This window comes from Columba livia, chromosome 2 (genome assembly GCF_036013475.1).
Source record: "Columba livia isolate bColLiv1 breed racing homer chromosome 2, bColLiv1.pat.W.v2, whole genome shotgun sequence".
Taxonomy (NCBI): domain Eukaryota; kingdom Metazoa; phylum Chordata; class Aves; order Columbiformes; family Columbidae; genus Columba; species Columba livia.
In genome coordinates this window covers 97,730,976-97,754,419 of record NC_088603.1, presented here as the reverse complement: position 1 = coordinate 97,754,419, position 23,444 = coordinate 97,730,976, and the positions used below count along the sequence as shown (strand labels likewise).

The 23,444-nt window shown below is 37.6% G+C and overlaps 1 protein-coding gene and 1 long non-coding RNA gene across 3 annotated transcripts in view; one reads left to right on the top strand and one right to left on the bottom strand.

Moving 5' to 3' along the window:
• The window catches only part of GABBR2 (gamma-aminobutyric acid type B receptor subunit 2), a 490,476-nt gene that overhangs the window by 37,863 nt on the left and 429,169 nt on the right, over nucleotides 1-23,444 (bottom strand). For both annotated transcript variants that reach the window (XM_065052923.1, XM_065052922.1), the window contains one exon: nucleotides 3,425-3,535. In XM_065052923.1, coding sequence (XP_064908995.1) covers nucleotides 3,425-3,535 — 111 coding nt within the window. The remainder of the gene's footprint in view (nucleotides 1-3,424; nucleotides 3,536-23,444) is intronic.
• Nucleotides 3,571-10,160, top strand: LOC135578580 (uncharacterized). Its single transcript, XR_010470383.1, has 3 exons — nucleotides 3,571-5,648; nucleotides 7,144-7,178; nucleotides 7,793-10,160. It is a non-coding gene; the product is annotated as an uncharacterized LOC135578580 (long non-coding RNA).

Here is a 23,444-nt window from a genome sequence, read left to right as displayed (position 1 = left end):
GCTAGACATACTGCAACTGATGGTAAGCACGTACACACAGACAGACCTTGAGTCCCATATGTATGGTGGGATTTAGCCAAGGTCACCAAGAAGATCAATACAGCACAATACAAAGGCAAGATTTAGGATGGCCGTCTTCCTGTTATTGTCTGGTCACCGGTCCTGAGGAATGTGCGTCCAATAACTGCGAAGCCTTCATGCAGTTAGGATGTGTTTCCTCACATCCCTTCACAGGCAATGGAAGAATCGTGAATCCCACTTTTACTATTTGCTTACTTTAATATACCTGTGCATCCTGGTGAGTAAATGCCTTCCCTTATTTTGCCTTGCCTTGCCTTGCCTTCCCTGCCCTTGCCTGTCCTCCTGTGCTCTGCCCTAGCCTGAGTGATTTACTCACTGCATCAGTGCAGTCGAGTCATCAGAATGGTCAGTATTGCTCTACCTCTTCAAGCCAAAAAAGAAAAGTACTTTTTTGGTTAACCCATTTTTTTTATATTCTCATTTTGAGACAGCAGGAGGTCATTGTAAATTATTTTGATCTGAGTAAATCATTAAGCCATTAAACTTTAATTATTGCATAGTACTGCAATTAGCAATACTAGCTCTTTAGTATAAAGTATGTTAAATTAGAGATAAGTGCTTTATTATTATGTACTGCAGAATTTCATATTACATAATCCTTTACAAAATGATACAGTAATATGCGATGTTCTGTTTTTTGTTCTTAAGGCAAAGTATGTGTGGTATACAGAACCGTCTTTCGTGATGAGACAAAATGCATCAATCTTGTTGTCCTCATATAATGCTCCATACCCATTATTTAAGTGATTCAGAAAACTATCTTCCTTTTTCACATGTACAGATTTGTGTGTGCCACTGTGATAAAAGGGCATTGGAGTAATAAAAAGTTTATATTTCACTGGTGGTTATGAAACACTGCCTGCCTGAAATAAGCATAGTGAGTAATGCCAAATGGCATTTGCAAACTTAAGCTGAGTCACATATAGAAAACAGTCCAACATACACACCAAAAAACCAAACCAGGGCAAAGGACTAGTGAGAACCAATGCAGTTTGATTATTGTTGAGCACAACTCAAAATTGAAAGAAACTTCAAAGAAAATTACCTGAGAATGTATTTTTAAAATATATAATGTTATTTTCCCTCTTCAATAACAAAGAAAAGATTTTTACTGAAAACATTTTTGAAGTTATTTTTGCAAAATCATGCCACTATTTGTTCAATCCTTCAGTATTTTTAAAGAAATTTTAATTTGATTTCTTGATTTACACGGCACTAAGTGAACCAAACATTTACTTGTTTACTTTTCAAACAGAAGCACAGAGAAAAATGTCTTAAGTACTTGTATAAGGAACACTGGCAAATTCTGTCTGGGGGAACACAAAATGAGCTCTTCAAAATTTCTATACAAGGAGATTGGAAAGTAACAAAAGTATAGATAACACTGTTCCTTTTAACAAATTATCTAAGAAAAATCTTGTAAAATGAAATATGCAAAGTGAAAAATACTCTCCTAAGTGAAGAGCAGGGATTTATTGGCAGATATGTGAAACCAGTAATAAATTAATATACTAGAAAAGCGATGAAAAATTAAGAACTTCATCCATTAAGATAAATAAATGATCTAATGTATACAAACCATCAGCACACAGAATGCAAATACTGCAGTAAAGTTAAATACCTTGTCAACAATTGGGTACTAAAGCTATGCTTTCCAGTTTAACTGTGTGTCTTTGGAAGATTTGACTTAAAAAAAGAGACAAAATCAGAAATTGGCACTATGCAGATTAGGAAGAATCAAACAAAATGTAAGTAGGAATTTCAGAAGCTCCAGCTCCACATGGTGACTTGCGGACGCCCTGCTATGGTACCAGGGCTTTGACAACCCAAAGGAGCCCTCACTCCCTTTTATTTACAGTAATCTCTTTTGAGCTAGACCAGTTCACTCAGAGTGCAAAGATGCTCCACATACTGGTACAATTTTGGGTGACGTGCTGTGTTTTTGCATTATGTTTTATGGCAACGGACAGTTAAATCTTAGTGTCAAACTGTGGCTCAGTAGTCATGGCTCCTGACTTCTGGTGTCTTTGTCTTCCTAACAAAAATCCCTCAATGCTGTGCTACATGTTGAGGTTACTGTGAATCCAGAGGCAGTCAGAGCTGCCCAGTAAGAAATGTTAAGCTATGGAATCTCTCCTAATTCCTGATCCCTTCGGGGGGATTGAGTATGTCTTAGCTCTTGGTTTCACAGACAGCTTGGACATTGTCCAGAAAGCAGGCACCTACCACTTAAAGTTGCTACTTTCTTCTTTTTTAAACAGGAAGGTGGGGAAACTTCCTTTTGGCTAATAGCTCCAGGATCAGAACTGGCAACAAGGAACCAGAGAGACTTGGTGCTACTGCCTCCTCTGCCTGAAGGCACTCCCCAGCAGACCAGTATGACCACAAAGCTACTGACTACTTAGAATTATATATATATATATATAAAAAAAGCTCTCATCCCTTCCTGTTGAACTTTATATCGTGTATTTAAAGATCTTTCAGCCTGAGAAAAGCAGCATGAAAAGCAGTGGCACTCTGCAGCCCAGCAGAGCGGCCATTCGCTGTGGAGAGGGAAGATGTGTCCTCCAGGCACCAGCAGGTCCCTCTCCCTGGCCTCCCCCAGGGCAGCAGGACCAACCGTGCGGAGTGGAAGCAGCTGGCCCAGCCCTTCATGGGTGTCCTGGCAAACAGGCGTGCTACAAACACACAGAACAGACTGAACCCTTTGGGCAGTGTAAAATAATATTTATCTAGGTTTAGGATCCAGACGGGGCTCACCTCAAGACAGGTGTTGAGCTGGTCAGTGCTGTCAAAATTCCATGTTTTTAAAATCTTGGAGCTTAGGAGCTTTTAATCACTAATAGTCACCTTTACGGTTTTGTTTGCTTTTTTTTTTTTTTTTAACTGTCAAGGTTAAGGATTCCTTCTTCCTAATGCCCATTTTAGAAATAAAATCTTTTTTCTGGAGCTGGGCCTCAGTAACAAAAGGGTTACTTTGATTCAGGCTCCAAATTTACCTTGTTTCTTTTGCAACTGTTCCTGAAGGAGGTTTGCAATTCAGAGGCAAACATCTAGAATACCCTAGTCCCACCTGTCTCATTCATAGACTCATCCTTTCACTATTGAATTTCTTGGTTTCTGGTGTATCTATAGTGTTCAGCTTAAGTTCTCTTAGTGTCTTACTTAGTTTATGTGTTCATATATCCACCTAATGAACTTTAGAACAGGTCCTACTATAAAACATGTATTCAAGGAAGATTTAACTAACTCCCGGCCACCAGGAAAGCAAATATAATTCAATTCACACCTATCAGGAAGTATCAGCTTGAAATCAGTGTTGTGCAGAACGAGCTATGCTTACCATCAGTAGCCCTTTATAAGCGTAGACAATCCCAAGCCAAATTGTCATGTGAGTGTTTTCACAGTGCTCCAAGATGGGTCGGATGGAGATGTCTCTGCCTGCAGGGTCCGGCTGCAAAGATAAAAGGTGAAATATTTGGATTAATTTGTATTCACACTTCAGCGGTACTTAAATCTATTCTCAGTAGATTGAGGATGTGTAGAAAATAGAGTGGACAACTTTAAAGTAACTTGTGATGACTGCAGACCCAAGAATGTGCAAAGGAATACAGTGAAAAGCAAATATCTGAGGAGCCAACTGCATGATAACTACCACCAGGTGAGGTCACCTCTACTACAAACCAGGAGGGAAATGTCTGAAGTCACTCTGTTTTTAATAGCGTCAGTCACATTTTTCAGCTTTAGGACATCCAATTTTTCTACAAGGCAAACAGCTTGAATGCACAGGCATGAAAATAAATGTGCTTAAAGTCATCCTTTCTTTCACCTGCGGCTCTTGTGTCACTGGCATACGGCTGATAAACAATGTATGAAACACTGCTGTGTTTCAGGTGGGTTTTTTTTGTTGATAATCATGAGCTAAATCAAAAACCATTCACTATGGTAACTATATCAGTAGCTTAGAAGAGAGTGTAAATCATAAACAATCTGGAAAAAATGACCTTCAGAGCAAGTCAACCTCTACACCAAATCTAATACTGCTGAAAGCTTTGTAACCTCCCATTTCTTTTGAAAAGGAGATAGTATTAAAGTGCAGAATGAAGAGGACTTGCAGACTACTAGCACTGTTTGTATGAAGGAGAAGTTATAGCTAAGACTCAGAGAAACCTGCAACAACAATCTCCAACAATCTCCCTCACTTTTTTTTTTTTTTACAACAGGAAAAAAGAAAACAGTTGCCACAAAGAGCAAACAGGTATTAGCCACTACGTTTTCTACAATTAGAATATATATTAATGTATGGTCCAACTGCTTTTTACTGGTGTACACTGCATAAGAACACAAGATGCCTCTTGTATGTGATTCTGAGAGATCCTGTTTTGGGTACTGCAGAATACTCCTGTTTGTAATTCTGAGTACTTACAGTCTGTTTTGTTTTACAGAATACACTGAAATGATGAAAGCTATTTTTCCTTTCTACTTTGAAACACTGGATCTGAACTTCAGTTAAACTAAGATCAACCCAGACATAACATTCTGTACCTCATTGTCCCAGGGCTTTGCAATTTCCCCTTTCCCTGTGCAATTTTCCACGTATAGAAATCTATGCAGAAGAATAATGATTATTATATGAGCTAAGGAAAAAACACATTTTCACCAACTCAAACACAGAATTATGTGTGTAAGGACTTCAGATATCTGAATAATTTCCTAAAGCTTATCCATTCCACCTCTGATGCCAATATGAATTTTATTATGCATTTCAGTGGCCACAGCATCAACCTGCAGCTTAGTTTCTTCCCCCAGTCTTTTATATGTGAGACTTTGCCCCTGACCTCATACACTGTCAAAAGATAATGGAGGAAACAAGTTAGACACACAGAGGGAAAAAAGATTCAAACAACCTTTTGCTACGCACTGCACAAAGGATTCAGAAATTTCTTTGCAAATCCTTCAGAAGGCAAGACATTAACATTTAAAACCTTTTCTTGTCCTGAACTTGTGTAGAAACCTTTGAAAAAAGGTGCTCTAAAATAAAATAAGGTAAAACTTGAGAAGGCAATATTAACTCCCCAAGAGAGCTTAAGTCTCCGCCCTAACGGTTGCTGATGACAAGCAAACAACCATTAGATGAAGAACTGAAATGGCTGCAAAGATTAAGTGGCATCACAACATTTAAAATGCTGCAGATATTTGTCCGGGGACCAGTTGAACTACTACATTTGCCCTCACCAACAACAAAAGGCCAATGCAAAAATTTAGGTGCACTGAAGGCAAAGTATTCTTTCACACCAAAGTTTTCACCTGCAATGTGGTAACAACATTTTTGACTAGTATGATGTAAACTTTACAAGACAAATCATTAAAATATAACTCTAAGCGTGTAGCTGATTGTGAACAGGACTGTACTACAGAGACATTTTCCTGAAATTCTAATCTATAACTGAGACTGCTATAATATTTTTTTTTCCATCTTCAATCTACAGTATGCCAACAGTTGCATCCCTCATGGTCTGGAATTATGAAAATGACATCAAATTTAAGCTTGTGACCGTCAGAATGTGGTGGGTTCTTTTGATGTAGATTTTTGTTTGTTTGTGTGATTGGTCAGTTGGTTTTGGTTTGGTTTTGGTTTTTTCCACGTTGGGGAATGAGCACAGGACTGTGTCTTCATGTCCCCAGCTCTAGGTCCTTTCTGCCACGTATTCCATCTATTTCAGTTTCATTTGTTCGTAAAACAACTAAGTTTATAAATAATGTAGACCTCCTGGTGCAATAGACAATGTCATGCATTTTTTTCCCTTGTCCATGGGTTGAAACCTCCACTCACGGTGTGACTGAAGCATTCCACCACTTTTAACCAACTACGAGCAATTGGAATAATTCCTTATTTCATAGAATATGACTGAAACGCAAACTTTTATTTGGTCAGTGGCAGGTTGTCTTTTTATTTTCACTATGTGGTTATTCTCTAATGCAAATTTGTTTCAAAACTGGAAAGCATACATCCATTCATTACTCAAAACTGAGAGACCTGGGCAGAGAAATGATGAAACAGAAAACATAACTTGTTTTCAAATCTTACTAGAGAGAAAGAAGCTGCATAATTTCCTCAGTAGGAAGAGTGTCAGACTTTATAAGGCAATGATAGCTTAAAATATATGTTAATTAAATAAAACAGTGTGTTCAGATTTTTCTATGTGAGAGAAATTATTGTGAAGTGCTCTATGGGGAGTAGGAAAAGAGAATACTGACTGCAGCATCAGCAAAAGTGTGCATGGAGCAGTACTTCTTTCAAAGCACTTTCCAGATTTGCAAGGTGGTAATATTTTCAACAGAATTTTGCTGAATACTTGTGCATGTGAAGTTAAGCACTGGCAGGTAGCAGTAATTTTACAGTAAACTGATTTTGATGATTACTTATGACTACTGTAAAATGGCATTCCTATTTTACCGCTTTCAATTTGCCATTCTGTTTCTTCACTGATTTTGCATGAATTAACTAATCAGCGAAAAGCTGGGTTAAAAAAACATATTTTCTGATGTCAAAAGAGTTTTTAAAAACTCTACAATTACAGCTGAACGGAGCACTTTACTGACCTCTCTAATCATCCACCATTTGTGCACTTTGTTGCTGCTTTAGAGAGAATGACAACATAAATGCTACCAGTGATTATGTGTGCACTGGAAATTTGCCCTTTCCTTTTATAGGAAACAATCTAAATGTCCTTCAGATGTCATTCTCAAAAGCCTGCAGACCTCCTGTCTTGTGATGAGGCTGGAGGTTTCCTACATCTTCTGAAACCTAATAGGGTTTCTGACATTGACATCAATTTCTGGAGTGTTTTCAGCAGTTGAACATAAACAGTTTAATCTGTTCATACAAGAATTTTATGTCATCACGACTAAAATACTTGTTTTACACAAGATTTGCTAGGTTTAAAAGCAACCCAAACCAGTAACAATATCATCTACAGAACATTTATATCTCCTCTGTCTATATGTTTATATTATTATTTGTCACTTTTATAGCTTTGTTGCCTTTTCTTTGCTCTGCAGATTGCTGGCGGGCTGGCAGATCCTTGTTGTAACAGGTGAGTGACGGTTTAGGTGGGTACTGCCAGAGGAACAAGTGAAGCTTAGAAACACCTGGAACCACAGGGAAAATTTGCAGGCCAGACCCTGGCACAGGCAATGACCGAGACTGCCGAGTGCCTCCTGCCTTCCTACACCTCTTCAAAACAACTGAACACCAATGGCACTTCACGTATCCGTGGATTGCAAGACAAAACCACAGGCCCAGTTTGAGCTGCTTTCCAGAGAGGCCCACATTAGGGAAGCAGAAAGGCAGTGCTTCAAGGGCAAGTGCATGTTTTGCGGAACAATTATCTCAGTTCCTTTAAGATCTGGCTCTACCTGAGCAAATGAACATATGCAATGTGATGGACAGCTTGCCCTATCTCGGGCTAAGGTGTGGGAAGATAGGGGAAACCACCCAGAGGCACCTGTGCCTTCTGGGCACGATGTTATTTGATCCATATAAAGGCAGCCCGTGTCTCCTTTTTAAATCTATAATCATGATTTCTTATTGGCTATTACATTAACCAAAAATGCCTTTGGAAAAGTCTCTGCACAGTGGGAGGATATTTGTATGGTGATTAAAGTATCATTAACTTATTTTGTCTTTATTGCCATTCCTTCTCTATAGCTCCATATGGGTCTTAAAAGGAGGAAGAGTCCATGTTACACGAGGCATTTCATACAGCAAATGTCTGTGAAGAACAGACTGGCTCACTGCACAGTATCCAAAAGTCCTTGACCTTCCTAGGGTACTCCTATGTGGTCACCTTTTCAGGTCCCACGGCTAGTACAGCAAACGATTCTTATTTACAGAGTTGTGATGCTGCTGTGTAACACAGCTCATGGGTGGACAATCTCAACAAGCTTTCTAAGAAACTTTACAGCAAATTTTGCCATTCCTGCAGCTGCAGTTTCATCAGTAGGAAAATCAGAACATTAGGCCTAAGTCTTTTTGAAATATGATTATGAAACATAAGGTAAATACTTGCAGATTCTGTTTATTAGCTTTAAAATAATCTGTGTGGTTCCCATAGTATAGGAAAATACAGGATCATAGTCTGCTGTCACACTGTTGAAATCGTCTTCATATACCGTCCCACTCTTTATCTTCCCTTTAAATGGCTTCCATCTAACTAGCGTAATGACTGTATACTATCGCTAGTCTGCAGCATGAATTAGACATCTCTGGCATTTTTAATTTGGCACATTTAACAGTCATATGGAGCTCAAGTGTGATTCCTTATCTGAAAATCCAGGCTTTGCTAAATTAGAAGATCATCCTTACTTCTTTTTCAATTCACCTTTTTTTCCCCCAAAGATAATTATAGTTATACTATAAATTCTGTAAGAAATTAAATTTACGTGCACATTGTAACTGGCTCTGCTCTGTGCTAAACTGCATATCAAAATGGAAAGGTGTTCCACAAAAGGATTTAAACAGTTTCCACATGCAGTGTACTGTAGCCAGGTTCTCAATTACTGATGAAAAGAGACAGGCCATCTACTTTTCAATTACTTAATAATTTGAGGGTATTTTTGGAGGAAAACAAGTGTGATAAGCAAAAGAGATTTACCAGGAAATGAATCCCTTTTGTTTAATATATTTTTTACTTTGTGTAGTCATACCTTCCATGAATGCAAAATTGCGAATGCAAAATAGAAAATTCAATACTAGGCTGGGGTAGCTCACTTGGAATGTCTTCCAATTGAAAATTTGGTGGGCAACCTAGAATAAAAACTTCTCTGTCTTTGCTCATATCTGAGCTTGTGTTCAGATACATTAGAAATCACATTGTAAATTACAGAGCAGCTCAGCTGAGTACAAAACTGTTACTGGATTCTTGCAGTCTGGTGACCAATTTCATTTCTCTTCAAGATTAATTGAGAAATTTGGCCATTTCTGTAATTGTCTGGGGATCCAGGACAGTGACTGATTGGAAAACCTTTTCTTCATATATTTTTGCTTGATTCAGAGTCATGGGACAATTTGATAATGGAAAATAAAACCAGCTTTTAACTGGTGACCACAGTACTATTTCCTATAGTAAGGGCTGTTTTCAGTATAGGAAAGCAGGATTCTGTCAATAAAAGCAGGCTTTACACCTGGCCACTCCATAACTTCTGCAAGACAAATGAGAAACATAAATCTTCTGACTTCAGAAGAAGGTAAGGATGAGGTTCTAAGCAACCACATCATCCATTGCATTCAGTGTGCATACTTGATGCTCACTCATGGAGGCCCCAAGGAGAAAATGATTTGACACTAGAATTTAGACCATTAAAAACAAATAGTTTAAATAATGTATTTATAATTGTAAAAACATTTACAGTTGATGACCATGAATACACAACTGCAGCAAGACAGCATGCTACATCAGTTCCCATCTGAATGGAAAAATGTCTCATAAGGATCAAAAGTTTAGGAATGTTACTGATGTTGATGACTATTATTATTTTTCATAATCTGAGATGGAAGATGAAATTTTATTTCATGAAATAGTTGTGACTGCTTCAGCCTCTAATCTGTGAATGTACTTTGTGCTGGAACAATGGATTAATGCTCATGACGCTATCAGAAAGGGAGTTGTTACCTCATTTCTGTAAATGAGGAGGAGTCATCATATGAAGGTTAAGCAAATTGCCTAAGAAATCTGGGAGGAATTCAGTCTATTGTGCCTTACTTCTTTGACTTAGAAAAACCGCCTTCTTTCTGATAACTATGATCAGTGTAAAAATTCTCACTCCAGTTCAGAAGCAGTTTTTGACAGTAAACTTCTAATTAGAAATTATAATTAGGATTTTCTAAAATTCTAATTCAACTTATAAATTTTAATTAGAAATTTACCAGAAAAAAGTTGAAGAAAAATGTTTCTATGTAATTTTTTGTTTGTTTGAAAAAGGATCAATTTCAATAAATTTAATTACTTGAAAATACATTTAAAATCAGGTTGGCAATTCTTTCAGATGCCCTGCTGCAGAGCTATTTATAATGAAAATGTGTGATTTTTAGATTGTCACTAAATTTTAAAATGGTATTTATAACAATTATAAAGATTAAAAATAAATTACTGGCATTTCAAATTGATGCAAAACAACAACAAAAAAATGGTTCTGTGTTTTGTGAAAGTTTTAGAAACCTGAAGTTTATCTTAGTTTGTAACAGAGAAGATTCCAGCAACTTCAAACATGTTAATGAATGAGGCTAAGGATTGGTCTTGAAATTTCCAAAGGTTTCACAGTGGTGATGAGTACTGCAGCAATGCAGTATTATTCCAAACTATAATCCCACTGTTAAGGCTTTGGATGGAACCGTTTAGGACAGCAGTCAGCCTTGGGCCCAGTATGTCCCTTCTTCCCAAACCCACAACACAGGTGGCTCAGTGGAATTCTCCAGATGTTTTGCCCAGAGCTGTGATGTGATGTGTGTCAGGACACAAGGTTTCTCACCTAGATCTGAATACACACCCCTGTGACATGAAGTAAATTATATCTTTAGGTTAAACAGGGTGATTACAGGGTATTTTCTGCTTCATTCCTTTTGTTATACTGAAATTCAGCTCCCCCATCCCACTTCGGTCAGTAGACTGGACTTAGGCATGAAAACTTCAAAAGTTAAACTCTTCCATCAGATCAGAAGAAATCCTGTTTATGTTGTAACTCCTAAAAAACTTCATCCCAAGTGGTATTTTAGCATAGCATACATATGGGCCAGTAATCCTGTAATGGTTGTCTACCTAGAAATCATTACAAAAAATGACATTTGCTGGAATACCAGTGTGTATATACCTATTTTTTATTTGGTTGCCTTTCCCCCCTCCATCTCCCCCCAGTTTTGTTTTCTAAAACACAAAAAAGATGAACCATACAAGCCAACGTAAAAAGTTCTAATATATTTTGGGGCTTCAAGGACATTGATGTAGTTATTTTACATCACTCAGTTAGCTATAAATACAGAATCCAGGTCTAACTTTCCAAGTGGATGGGAGTGAAGAAAGATAGAAAAAAAAGAAAAAAAAAGAGAGAAAATGTGTTAGAAGTAACCACTGTAATTCCTACCACTCCAAAACAATAAGGTCTGGTATTACAGTCACAGTGATAGTCACACTGTAATATCTTTACAACAAGCCTACCTTCTAACACCCATCTGCCTCTTGTACAAATAATTCCAGAAAGCAGTAAGCATACGTAGTGTAAGTTAGTGTGATTGAAAGATGATAAAATGCCAAAAGAGCTATTTATAAGCTCTTGTATTGTGAGTGTATCCATACATTTACTTGTAAATAAAATCTCTCAGCAGCATTATTTATAACACCACTTTACTTACTGATTTTTGTTTTGCTCTTGTGGTGCTTCATTTTTATTTAAATGAAACCAATTTTTGAAAGCCAAAAGCTTCCCAGAGTTTTCTTGGTATTTTTATTAATACCATGCCCTAATCTGCACAATTTCGTTTATTTGCACTAACATAAAACACAAAATAATAGATTAGACTGAGGAAAGAAACCCCTCTGATCCCTGCAAACAAATGCAGACTAACAATGAAAGGGAAAAGGCAAAATTCTCTTGTATCATTGAGTGTTTCAAACAACCATGACTAAGTCTCCCCACTCTGCATTCAGGAATCTCTTTGGTAGAAATTTTACATCCTATTATTTCCTGAGAGAATGTTGCCCCAATTACATTTCTAGGGACTGGAAAATGAAATGTTTCTGAGTATGTGCATGGAGGCAGCGGGACAAGTCTTACAAAGACTTAATAAAGCACTCTCAGCAGTAGAACGTGTGTTTTTCTTTGAAGGGAGGGCAGAAGGCCAAGATATGAAACAAAAGCAAGTTAGAGGAATGAAGACCTCTGTTACTATCCGGATCCTCCTGTGTTGCACAGAATCTTCCAGAAATGCTCACTTCTTGGTATTGGCTTCACAAGGTGAGGAAGAATGTTTCCCCTTCCTTTCCTGTGAAGCTGCCCAGAATCACGGCTAGCAAGCTGGATTTGAAGTTTTTCTGCTACACTGGAGGCCATGCCATGATTTAGCACTTTTCCTGTAAATAAGCCAGATTTGCCCCAAACAGCTAACAAAATCTATCATTGATTGCTTCTTCCAAGAAGAAACACTCTCTGGTCCTCAATTGTCCCCAGCTATTTGGGCCAAGGAGGGCAACAATCTCACTTCAGTAGTATCTTCTGTTTGGTGTTATAATTCCTTTAATTTATGGATTATAAAAATATTTATTATTATGCCTATTTGCATTGTAGTGACAAGAACAACAAATGGATACTGTCTTCATGCAGAAAGTGAAAAATCCATTCCCTTAGAGGATTAGAAACATTTATATGAAGTGCTAGAGGAGAGAGAAGCATATAGTAAGGTTGTATGATATTTTCAGAGACAGATATCAGTGAAGACCACTGTCCCTCTATGCAGGGACTGACAAATTAACAGTTTCTGGGCTGCGGCAAATAAAAAAGGATTACTTCTCAACATGAAGTAGAGTTTAATTTCCTCCTTATTATTTTATTTTCTTAAAAATGGCTAGATTTTGGAAGATTTTGCTGCTAATTTTATGACTAGACAACATTCAGAAACTCTTGAATTAAGTGGAGGTCTTTATTTTTAAAAAAATGATAAAATATTTAATTCATAAATGCTAAGGCTACATTAATAAGTATATTCTCATTATTTGATTGGGATAGTCGTAGCAGAAGCAGGTACATGTCCCCCAAAGTCTTTCTAGAATTAGACAATTCAACTTCCCCATCAAAATAGTTGCTCTGCCTAAAATCAGCTCCTAATTTCTTGTTGACAGCCAAATGTAAGATGCATCTTAACATATGCAAATACAAGAAAACATTTGCCTCTCATAAGAATTTTGAATATTTAATTTTTTTTCTCACACCTTGCAAGACTAATAATGGCTCAGATACAAAAATATTTACATACCACTATCCAAAAACTGAATGGATGAACAAATAAATAAACATAAGGTCAAAAGAAAAATTTTGATTACTTCAGAAGACTTGATTTGTTCTTGACCTTTAAAAACTGTTAACCTTATTTTATATAAGCTAACTTCATTGTGAGAAGAAAGGCCATTTTGAATTAAAAAGAGATTTTCTTTAGCTAACAAAGGTCAACAAGAACACTTTTCTACCAAAATAATTTTACATGGGCAAAATCACTGAGACCACCCTTTTTCTTACAAGTATCTAAATTTCATGACTACTCAATGTTTTCTGAGAAAAAATATCTCAACACCTAAGTTAAGGAATATCAGCAGCTATAAGATTGCAAATCCATGGTTTGGACAGATTACTTCTGAAGATTCACACTTGATAGTGTAACTGATGATGTATTAGAGCACTGTGATACCAGTGACTGAATCACACATCTTTACAACTTTTACTGGTGTAATTATGCCAGCAAAGCCTATGGACTGGAGGTGCACACAGGTGCACTAAAGGAACACAAAGTACGCCTTCACCTTCACTGGAGTCCTGCTTCAGCTGTGGAAGTTGTAGCCCTTTGCAAACTAAAATAACTCTTGGAGTTTCAAACTGATGCATTTCCCGCCTTAAAGAAGGAATCTGAAATGAGGCTTAGGATTCCATATTTAAACTGGTGTTACTGTTAAATGAGACTTTTGATGATTGTCTCATCTTCAGCAAAACACAGGATGTAGATTTGCCTTGCATTAGCTCCAGTTTGAAATAAAACATATATTTTAGAAAAAAACATCAAGTGATGATGAACCTATAGAACTCTTGCTTAGTTGATTCTGTTGACTGAAAAAAACCCTCATTTTGCTTCTCATTTCTAAAATGAATTTAGTGTCAGTTTCCCTTAGTTCTTACTATGTTTTGTCTAATGAATTGAAAAGCTATGTAACAAAATTTCACTCCTATGTTGGTATTTACAGATTTTGGCCAAGTAAACTCTTAATGTAGTCCTTGATAAGTTAAATATTGAGCTTCTAGTGTTTTTCGCTGTGGACATGCTTTATTTTTCTTTAACAAGTCTTATTACTCCTCATTGGATCATTGCACCAGCATGGTTCCCAAATTCTGAAGAGCAAAATGTAGCACACTATGGTGGTCACGGTTGCCTGGAGCCCTATCCAGGAATAATAACATTGTAGCATTCAAGATCAAGTTAGACCAAAGTACATATATGAAACCACAAATGCCATAAAAATCTCTCAATTTCTCTTTCCTCTATTCTAAATGAATAGACGTACGTTAAGATAGTTTAAAAACTATAGAAAACAGATAATCTCGAAATTTTATTCACCACGTATTTCTTCTGATTTCATACGAATACTTGACATGAGTAAGAACCAATAATAGTTGCACTAAGCTACTTTGAAAGTTACATGCCCCCAAAACACAAAAACAATAGCAGTTGTGGATATTTTTGATTTTTCCATTACGTCTTTCTTCTAAAAATAGCTATTTCAGTGTTGCCACTTCTATTGACGCTAGTCAGAGCAAAGCAGGTAGTCATGGGAATTTTTCCTTTCTCTCAGTTCAGTAAAACTTTTATGCAACATTTTTCTTAAATAATTTATCTTCTTTCAGCATCTGTCAGACCAGATTTCATTTAACACAAGTCTACCACACCCTTCAAATGTTGCAGGTCCTTTGCTCTGGTATACAACAGAAGAATTTTCCGTTGATCAGAAAGCAAGTGAATGTGAGACAAAACCTAGCAACCATAAAATCTATTTTATATTTCCATAGAATTTATTTATTTATTTGCATTGTTAAGCTCTGCACCATATAGTTGATTTTTTTTTTTTTTTTTTTTTTTACTTTTGAAGCATATGTTTGCTATAGATGTAGTACAAGTAGTACCTGCTCTACCTTGCAATTCCTAGATCTTCTTGACAAAAGTAGTACTTTTGCTTCTTTCTAAGATTATGTTTCAGTGAATTTTTGTATTAAAGTATCTGAACGAGACAATGCCTATTTTCAAACTAAAGAATTACAGGAAGCATTGATCTGTAACCATTCTCTAATGCAGTTTCATATTTTTTCCTGTAACTCAATATACAGTGTATATCTGTAGCTGTACATTTTTTTCTCTTGTCATGTGAACTTGAAGTTGTCTTGGTAGACACAGGTGATCCTACATACAAGCATCTTCCCAGTACTGATGTGTTAGGCATCAGTGTAAAAGGATTCTTTGAGGATCCAGTATTGGTAGCAAAGCTTGTAATCTTTACTGGCCTTGAAGAATGCATCGAGGTGGTTATTTCTGAGGTAAAGTGCTTCCACTGTCCTCTGAATCTATCCATCCATTGTTTGGTTTTTGTTTTTCTAATAGGGTATACTTAGGGATTTTATAATTCTTCCTGCTATATTTTAGGAATGCCTACTACATAATTTTGTTTAGCAGATGAGCATGTGCAGTTCCTCTATAGAACTTCTAGAGCCGACATGAAAGTCCTCAAAAACTTTCTCAGCACGGCTCCTGACAGCTTACATTTACACCCAGGTTTTCATTGTTGAGATCAAGGCATCAAAAAGAAAAAGTAAGTGGATTGGTACCTTTGTTCTTCTGGACCATTTGTCACTGCTCACTGGAAGACAGACAGAGGACGAAATAAGGACAGGCAGACGGGCAATACCCGCATGAGGACAGGAAAAGCAGTGTATTTCTGAATGGTGATGGTTGGTATTGGCTGGGTTTGTCTGACTGGGCATTCACCTGCTTTGCGGTATTTACCTACAGCCTCTAACCTGTCACACATTTCAGAAAAAACCGCTCCTGTCTGAGCTACCCGAGCAATTATTACACTGTCATGAAATCACCTTTAAGGTATTATAGCAGTGTGACAAGGAGAGGCAGGAGCTGTGACCTTTTGGCACTTTGCACTGGGCTGTGTGCTGCAGTGCTGGAGGACTTCCTTGGAACAGAACCAGACTAAATAACCGGGTAAGATTAAGCGGCAGCACTATGGCCCCATGAAGTCTCAGTTTTGTTGATGTGCTTTGAGAAGATAAAGAAAACGCTGTCTTCTGCTACAGATCTCTTAGTTGAGCCTCCCCAAAGTAAACCTACAGTGGGGATCTCTGGAGCAGCTATGGCAAGAGCCAAATGATCCAGCTTGGCGAGGTTAGACATCTTAGCTCCTCTGTTGGAAGTTTTCCTTACCCATGAGAATCTGAAGCTTGAGCTTGTGTTTACAACTCATCCAAGGCTAGAAAAACTGTCAGTGGTGACAATTCTTGATGACTTGATTCTCTATACAGCAGAGCAGACTTTTGTTAAATTAATCAGAAGACGACAGAAAAGTCTTACAAATACATCAAGAAATAAACTTTGGGCCAGATGCTGAGATCTGATGGAACAAGGGAAATACTGAAAACTTTAGAAGACTGAAACATCAGACCATTTGGGTTCAAGATGACTGTGGGGAAGAAATGAAATAGTGGTGAAAATACTCCCTTTTGCCTGCCAAAATACGAAGAAAGGGTGGAAGGGGCTAAAGCAGAAAATGGCCAGGTTCACATGAATAGCATCTCCTTCTGCCACTGTCTGTGACAGTGAGTGAGGTATAAACTGACTCAGCATCAATCCCATGCATAGTCCTGCAGCTAACATACGTTAAAAAAAAAAAAAAGAAAATAGTAATTTCTGTAACCTGATCAATATCAAAAAGAAAGATCTTTTTATGATCCTTTATAAAAGTGATTTTTTCTTTTTGAAATGTGTTTGTGTAAGTGAATGTGTATTTCCATGGCAACAAGGCCTGATATTCCCACAATTACCTTGACATTATGAATACATCAGGCATTCAGTACAACAAATTAAACAATGGCAATTATTGGTTAGGAATTAAAAACAGCTTTTTCAGAAGGTGGTTGAACGCTGTGAAATTCACCTCTACACAAATCAGAAACTATATTATTATTTTAGAGACAGGAACTCCTATCAAGGCAAATACAAGTGCAGTATTTCGATCTTGACTTAAGAAAAGTAGTATCTGTTAGCTTGAAAAATATCCATCCAGTGTTCCCATCCAGGGAAAAATGGGCAGGGAGAGACATATGACAGTTATTTATATGTTCCTATATTTATTAATAAACAAGTGTACCCACCACTGAGCAATGGTAAGATATCAATGGGATAAACAAATCTAAAAAAATTGAGTAGACATTCATTAGAGCTAACTTGTTAAAACTCCAGGATTTATATGTTACATAAGGGGAATAAGTAGTATCATTTGTTTGCATACAGTTTAGAGATTAGAACAACTAATGTTCATCAAAAATTTTAAAAGAAGCACCAAAGTAAAGTTGTTCCAAAGTACTCATAATATTATTTTCAGGGGAAAAATCCCCACAAATTTTTATCTTGAATTTCAGAATATTAGTGTTTTCATGTTTTTAGTGGGACTTTTTCATCAGAGTTAAAAATTATATGAAACCATTCCTTACAGACAGTTTATGATAGCCTTCCTCAATTAAATAGTACCATATTCCACAAATAGTTCTCTCTGTAGTAATTAGGGCAATGTGTGGAATAAAGTATAAGCTAGAACTTCAAAAGCAGATAGTTCCCGTTAGCTAATTTGCATGTTAAATGGTACCTTAGTGCTGTAGGAGCAAACTGTCACAATCTGGCCTTATGCATTTAAATTTTTATAGAAGCATATTAACTTCTTATTGTTCTTCAGACACTTTTTTTTTTCTCCCCAAAGAAATAAAGTCTGTGGTATCTTGATTACTGTATCTGCTAATTATGACTAAATAAAAGGTTTTAATTTTCAATGAAGTATATTTAAATACACTGCTTTCAAGTACTGTACCAAATATAAGAGTCACAATATGTAATTTGGATTGAATCAAGTGACCATGAATCTAAACACTGACATACATGAGAATCAAATGAAACCTGAGAACCAGTGTCTCTTGTGACAAACAACAGCTTCCTCCAATACTCTCTGATCTATATTAGCTGCGTTTTTATGTCCTTATTATTTAAAGAGTATATTCTCACAATGCAGATATTGTAGTCTAATTTCCATTCTCAACATATTTTCACAAATATGGCTCCTGATTCTCTCTTTTAATAGGCTCTATATTTGCCAAAATAGTCTCAAAAGAATCCACTGATGCTGAACTCTACGGTTCAAATCATTTGCCACAGGTTACGAAGACACAGTATGTAGCTTACAGACTGAAATAAAATTCACTGGGTACCATTTGTTTGTTCTGGATTTTTTTGCCAGAATATTTCACTTGGTCAAGAATTACTATAAATATATATGGAATCTTTACTTGTACCTCCTGGAAGAGGACATGAGGTTATTTGTACATGTGAATGGCTATCTTCAACCCCTAGCATTCCGGCATTATCTAAATGAAACAAAAAAACCCAAACCAAACCAACCAACCAACCAAAAGAAACAATAAATACACAGATCAAGGACATGACTGAGTATACCTTTTTTTTTTTAATATCAACATGCCACTTACTAACAAATGATGAACACTCACATTTGTACAAAATACTGTTTAAAATGGCTGTAAAAGACAGGCAGATGCAAGCTGCGTTAGCAGAGGAATTTATTTTGTGCATATGGACAGCAGCAAACAAACAAGCTCTGATGTTATTAAAGCTATCCATTAATGCGACTGTCCAGCAAGGTTAATGTGTCTTTACTAAAGGGTGCAAAAGTGTGTATTTTTCTAGCTCTGCAGATAAATGCAGTTCAGAGTATACTATGACTTTAGATCCAGTGGCCATATCTAAAAACTGATTGCTGTAGTTGTTCATTGTTGTCACCCAGTTGCCAGGGTGGGAAGAGTGCCTACTCTCGCTATAATATGCCCTCCCTAAAGTGAATGGAAATCCTGTTTTTCACTTTAGTGTAGTCAGGATTGTGCTTGTGATGTTCATTTCACAAGCTTGATGGGGTTCCTACAACTGCAACTACTTTGAATCACCATCTGTATCCCTTCCTGGGCTAGGCATGCCTATTCCAACAAAGTCCTGTGGTCTGAATACCCATCAGTGGATGGAGCACATCAGGCACACCTGGAGCACACCTGATTCAGTTTCACTGAAAAGGACATCAGTTCTGGTCTTCCTCTCTGAGAATTATTCCAGAAGCATATTCCCAAATCAAAATGCTGACAAAGACACCCAGTTCCCTGAGGAGGGAAGACACTTCATATCATAAGTCAAGACTTGGATCAAACTGAGTAACTTGTATCATCAAATGTACTTGTGTGTATGTGTGTCTATAGTTTCATATGACATTTCTCTAATACAGATTTTTTAAAAAAGAGGAAATTGACATTCAAGAAGCTACAAGTTGAAGATTCAGAGTTTCTCTTTTAATTTGCATTAGAATGCTGAACTATAATTTAACAAGAAGATCAAAACAGAAAACCAAACCACCTTACAAATGCTGTCTTTCAAGCATGTAGAGATTCAGAATGTTCCTGAAAATTGCAGTCTTCAGACTGATTAGACATTTGCCACAACAGCATCACCACAGACAGAAACCAGGAAGGTTTTTTTAGCTATAGCGTCACTCTAGATCTCTGTTTTTTAACGTATGTCAAAGAGTATGATAAGACTGATTTGTGAGGGTAGCTCCCATGCATCATAATAAAGAACACTAGTCATTCTTGGTAGTTCCTTAGAGGCTTTGCATCCAACCAGTCACTTGTTATACTGTGGTATGTGCAGGTATGCAGGTGCTTGTGTACCAAGTCCAGGACTTACTGAAGCTGATCAGCAGAGAAGCCACAGTGTGCTGTCTTCTCCTTAGTGCATTGAACTTACACAGCTAATGGTCTGAGCACCTAGGAAGAGCATGGCCCCCAAGAATTCCTTCTTATGGACAAAGGAGCATCTTGTGAGGTAGCTGGCAATATTTGGAGTATAATGCAAAGTGTGTACTTTCAAATACTCAGTCCATGCCAAATACACAGTGCACAGAGAATGTGGTTAAGGGAGTGGAATTTAGCCCAGTGTGCTTTCCTGTCCTTTTCACTTTATATCTACATTTTATGAAGAATATTGGTAGCTCAGTGGATAGACTGTTGGAAGGGCAACATGATATCAGGCTATTCACATATTCCAGCTTCAAGAAAACGGAGAATAGCTGAAGTCATGAGGCACCTCTGGAAGTCATCTTGGCCCCTCTGCTCCACACAGGGTCAGCTATGGTCAACCACATACTGTGATCTTCCGTGGTGGTATGCATGGCCTTTCGAGAAGGGACTCCATATTCAGCTTGTTTGCCCAAAGCTGGCCAAGCTGAAAGTGAAGACAGAACACCTGGTGGCACAGTTAGCTCAGGTCCAAGTTTCTAGCTTATCTTGAAGTTTGCATAGGAATAATTTGATATCAAGTGTGGGCTGTGGTCTGCACTCCAAATGAAGTATAGACATGCTAGTGGAATATTCCATACACGGATTTGCAGGAAAGAAAATCCCATGTCTTATCTTCTGCTTAGTGTTCATGTATATGGCTTTTCCCCTAACATATGTCCCCAATCCCAAAATGCTCGGTATATTGAAAAATTTATGCATGCTTTACATTTAATTTAAGCATTTCCATGGCAACTGCTAGATTTCAGGATGTTTTACGTTTCTCCCAAGATACAGATTATATTCTTCTCAGAACAATTTCCCAGGTTGTGTTTAGCCACATTCATATGACTTTCTACAATTCAATTTTCAATGAAAATTACCGTATCATCTACCAGAAGCAAGAGTTTTAATAAACAGATTTACTTTTATACCTTCTTCCATCTTACTCTGTGTTTAAACAAGTAGTTGTGCATCAAATGAAGATAATGAAGTCTGATTGCTCAGAATCATTGTTTTTGATTGAGAGATGCAGGGGTTTAAGAAGGTTCAAGTCCCAACTGACATGTTCTTCACTCTTGGAATAGATCAAAGATGTGTCTCTTCCTGTCTTTCTCTCTCCCTCTGTGTCTTTTACACAGATGTTTTACTGTCAGGAGAGCCTAAAGGATGAAGATGGCTACCAGAAGCCTGATGTTCAACCTGTGTTCATAATGACATGAAGATAAGTAAAACAAACATATGACTGTCTGTGTGCTGAAGCCTGGAACAATATTAAAGGGACTTGAGATGATGCATGGTGCACCTAGCAGTAATGAACTGATGACCCATACTTCTGTATGGGTGACCTTAAATCACTTCTAAAGACATCAGAGATTCAAGTATGAATGAAAAATATAGATAACAGACAAGACACATATACAAATAAAGGAAAACAGGGGAGGTATGGGAAAGAAGATCTTTCTTGTAAATATTCACTTCTTTCTCATCTGCATTTGCCTTTCTAAATGTCATTTCTGAATAGAATTCCACAACTGCAAGCGATTCTTCCTGCCCCTTTGCTGTCATAATGGTAAACCTTCATCACACCTGACTCCTGTTCCAGGACCACAGCTGGTACAGCATGCATCTTTTATACTGGTACACCTCCATGAGCAGTCAGCATAAAGCACAAATCTAATGGAGAATAAGTGAATGAAGAATTTCATATTTGCCATTAGGTTATGTACACATCACCTTCATCTTGTGCAAGCAGCAATTCCTAAGCCAGGTGGTGAACAATCAGGCTTCCTACCCTGTCAGGCAGCAACCTGACGCTTTACTTGCCTGATATGTCACACAAACCTGAGCTGCTATGTAAACAGCAATAAATAACAGAGAAGTGGGTGGTGATACATTTGCATTTGCAACTTGCACATTTCTTCCAGTCCCATCACTTTCATCCTAAGAAGCAAGAGAGGCAATAAACAGAGAGATACTCTCAGGGTCCTGGCAGGCTCCAGGATATAACCATCAAATAAATAAATTAATTTAACTCTAATGTAATTATATGCTTTAGATGAAGGGTGATTTTAGCTTGCTGAATTCACTTATAAGATCAAACAGTTATACTAATAAGTTTATACTGCTCTGAAGATGGTAGTATTCTCAGTGGCCCTGGTACAATGCCAGTGGCTTGAGTGGAGCTGCTATACACTTAAATAAATGAGAGCAGCTTTCAGTCAGACAGCAAGGATTTGATTTTCAATGAAAAAATAAGTCTCCAAAAATAAAGCCCACCATTACAATTAAACTGTTGTCGGACCTACAATGTGTACCTGTAGCATTGAAATTATGCTCCATTTATGAATAGAAATTTCAATAAGAGATTCAAAATCAAAGCCATTTCCTCTGGTTTCCATGCCCAATCTGTTGTCAGTTGCAATATCCTCGGGCGGGGGACTGTGGATGAGTTTCAGAGTAAGGACATAGGATATTAAACATTACAACCTAAAGATCTGCTGTTTATTTATTTGTAAAAATGGGGTAGTGAGGAGGAACAATGTCAGATAGGGATTCATAAACACTGACCACTTGGTTAAAAAGATGTGGTATTCTCAGCTCCTGATCATGCAAACAGAAAGGCCAAGGTACTTTTCCAAGAAATGTGCTAAAAGCCAGCAGAAAAATTTAGAAATGTGCATCTTACATTCCCAGAAATTTTTAAAGAGAGTACCACTGCTATGGTATCTATTTTGAGTTCTTTTAGTGCAGACGTGCTCCAAACAGAAGATGAGCTGGAGGAATGCTCAGTCTGTGAGCCCTGGAACAGCAGGGGAGCCCAGCTGCTCAACAGCAAACAAGGCTTCAGCAGTTCTCCCCTAGAAATGGCACTTGGGCATCTGAAAAGTGTAAGAGCTGGGATTTCAGAAGTCCACAATGAGAAGCAGCAACTATACTGAGGTTGTGAGAAGGTTAATTAGCATTTAGGTGTCTATGAGGTATTTAAGCAGTTAAGGACTTAGATTCATCTGTGGTCCTGGCTCTGTATCCCCACACACCTCCTGATGTGCTTTGGCTATTGCTGGCCTTCCATGAGCAATGCAACCACCAAGCAACAAATACTGCCAACTCACAACCAAGGTGTGTGCCACCACCAGCTCCTTTTCTTCTGCTTCCCTTGTCACTGTTTATCTACTCCTGTCAAAAGGAGATCAGCTCCTTAGCTCTGAACATTTTCCAGGTAGATGATGAATTTAATTCCTTGCATCCCTAGTGTTTGTGGACACATTCCCTGTTTCCGATTTCCTTCCTTTCTGGGAATGGAGGTGAGAATGAAACAGCCAGCTTGCTACAAGGTGGAGAAAACCTGGGAAATACCAGAGAAGCAGCCACGTCACCCATATGGTTCAGGGCAGCTCAGCCCATGGGAGGCTGGGTGACAAGCGATCCTTTACTTGTGACATGTGGGA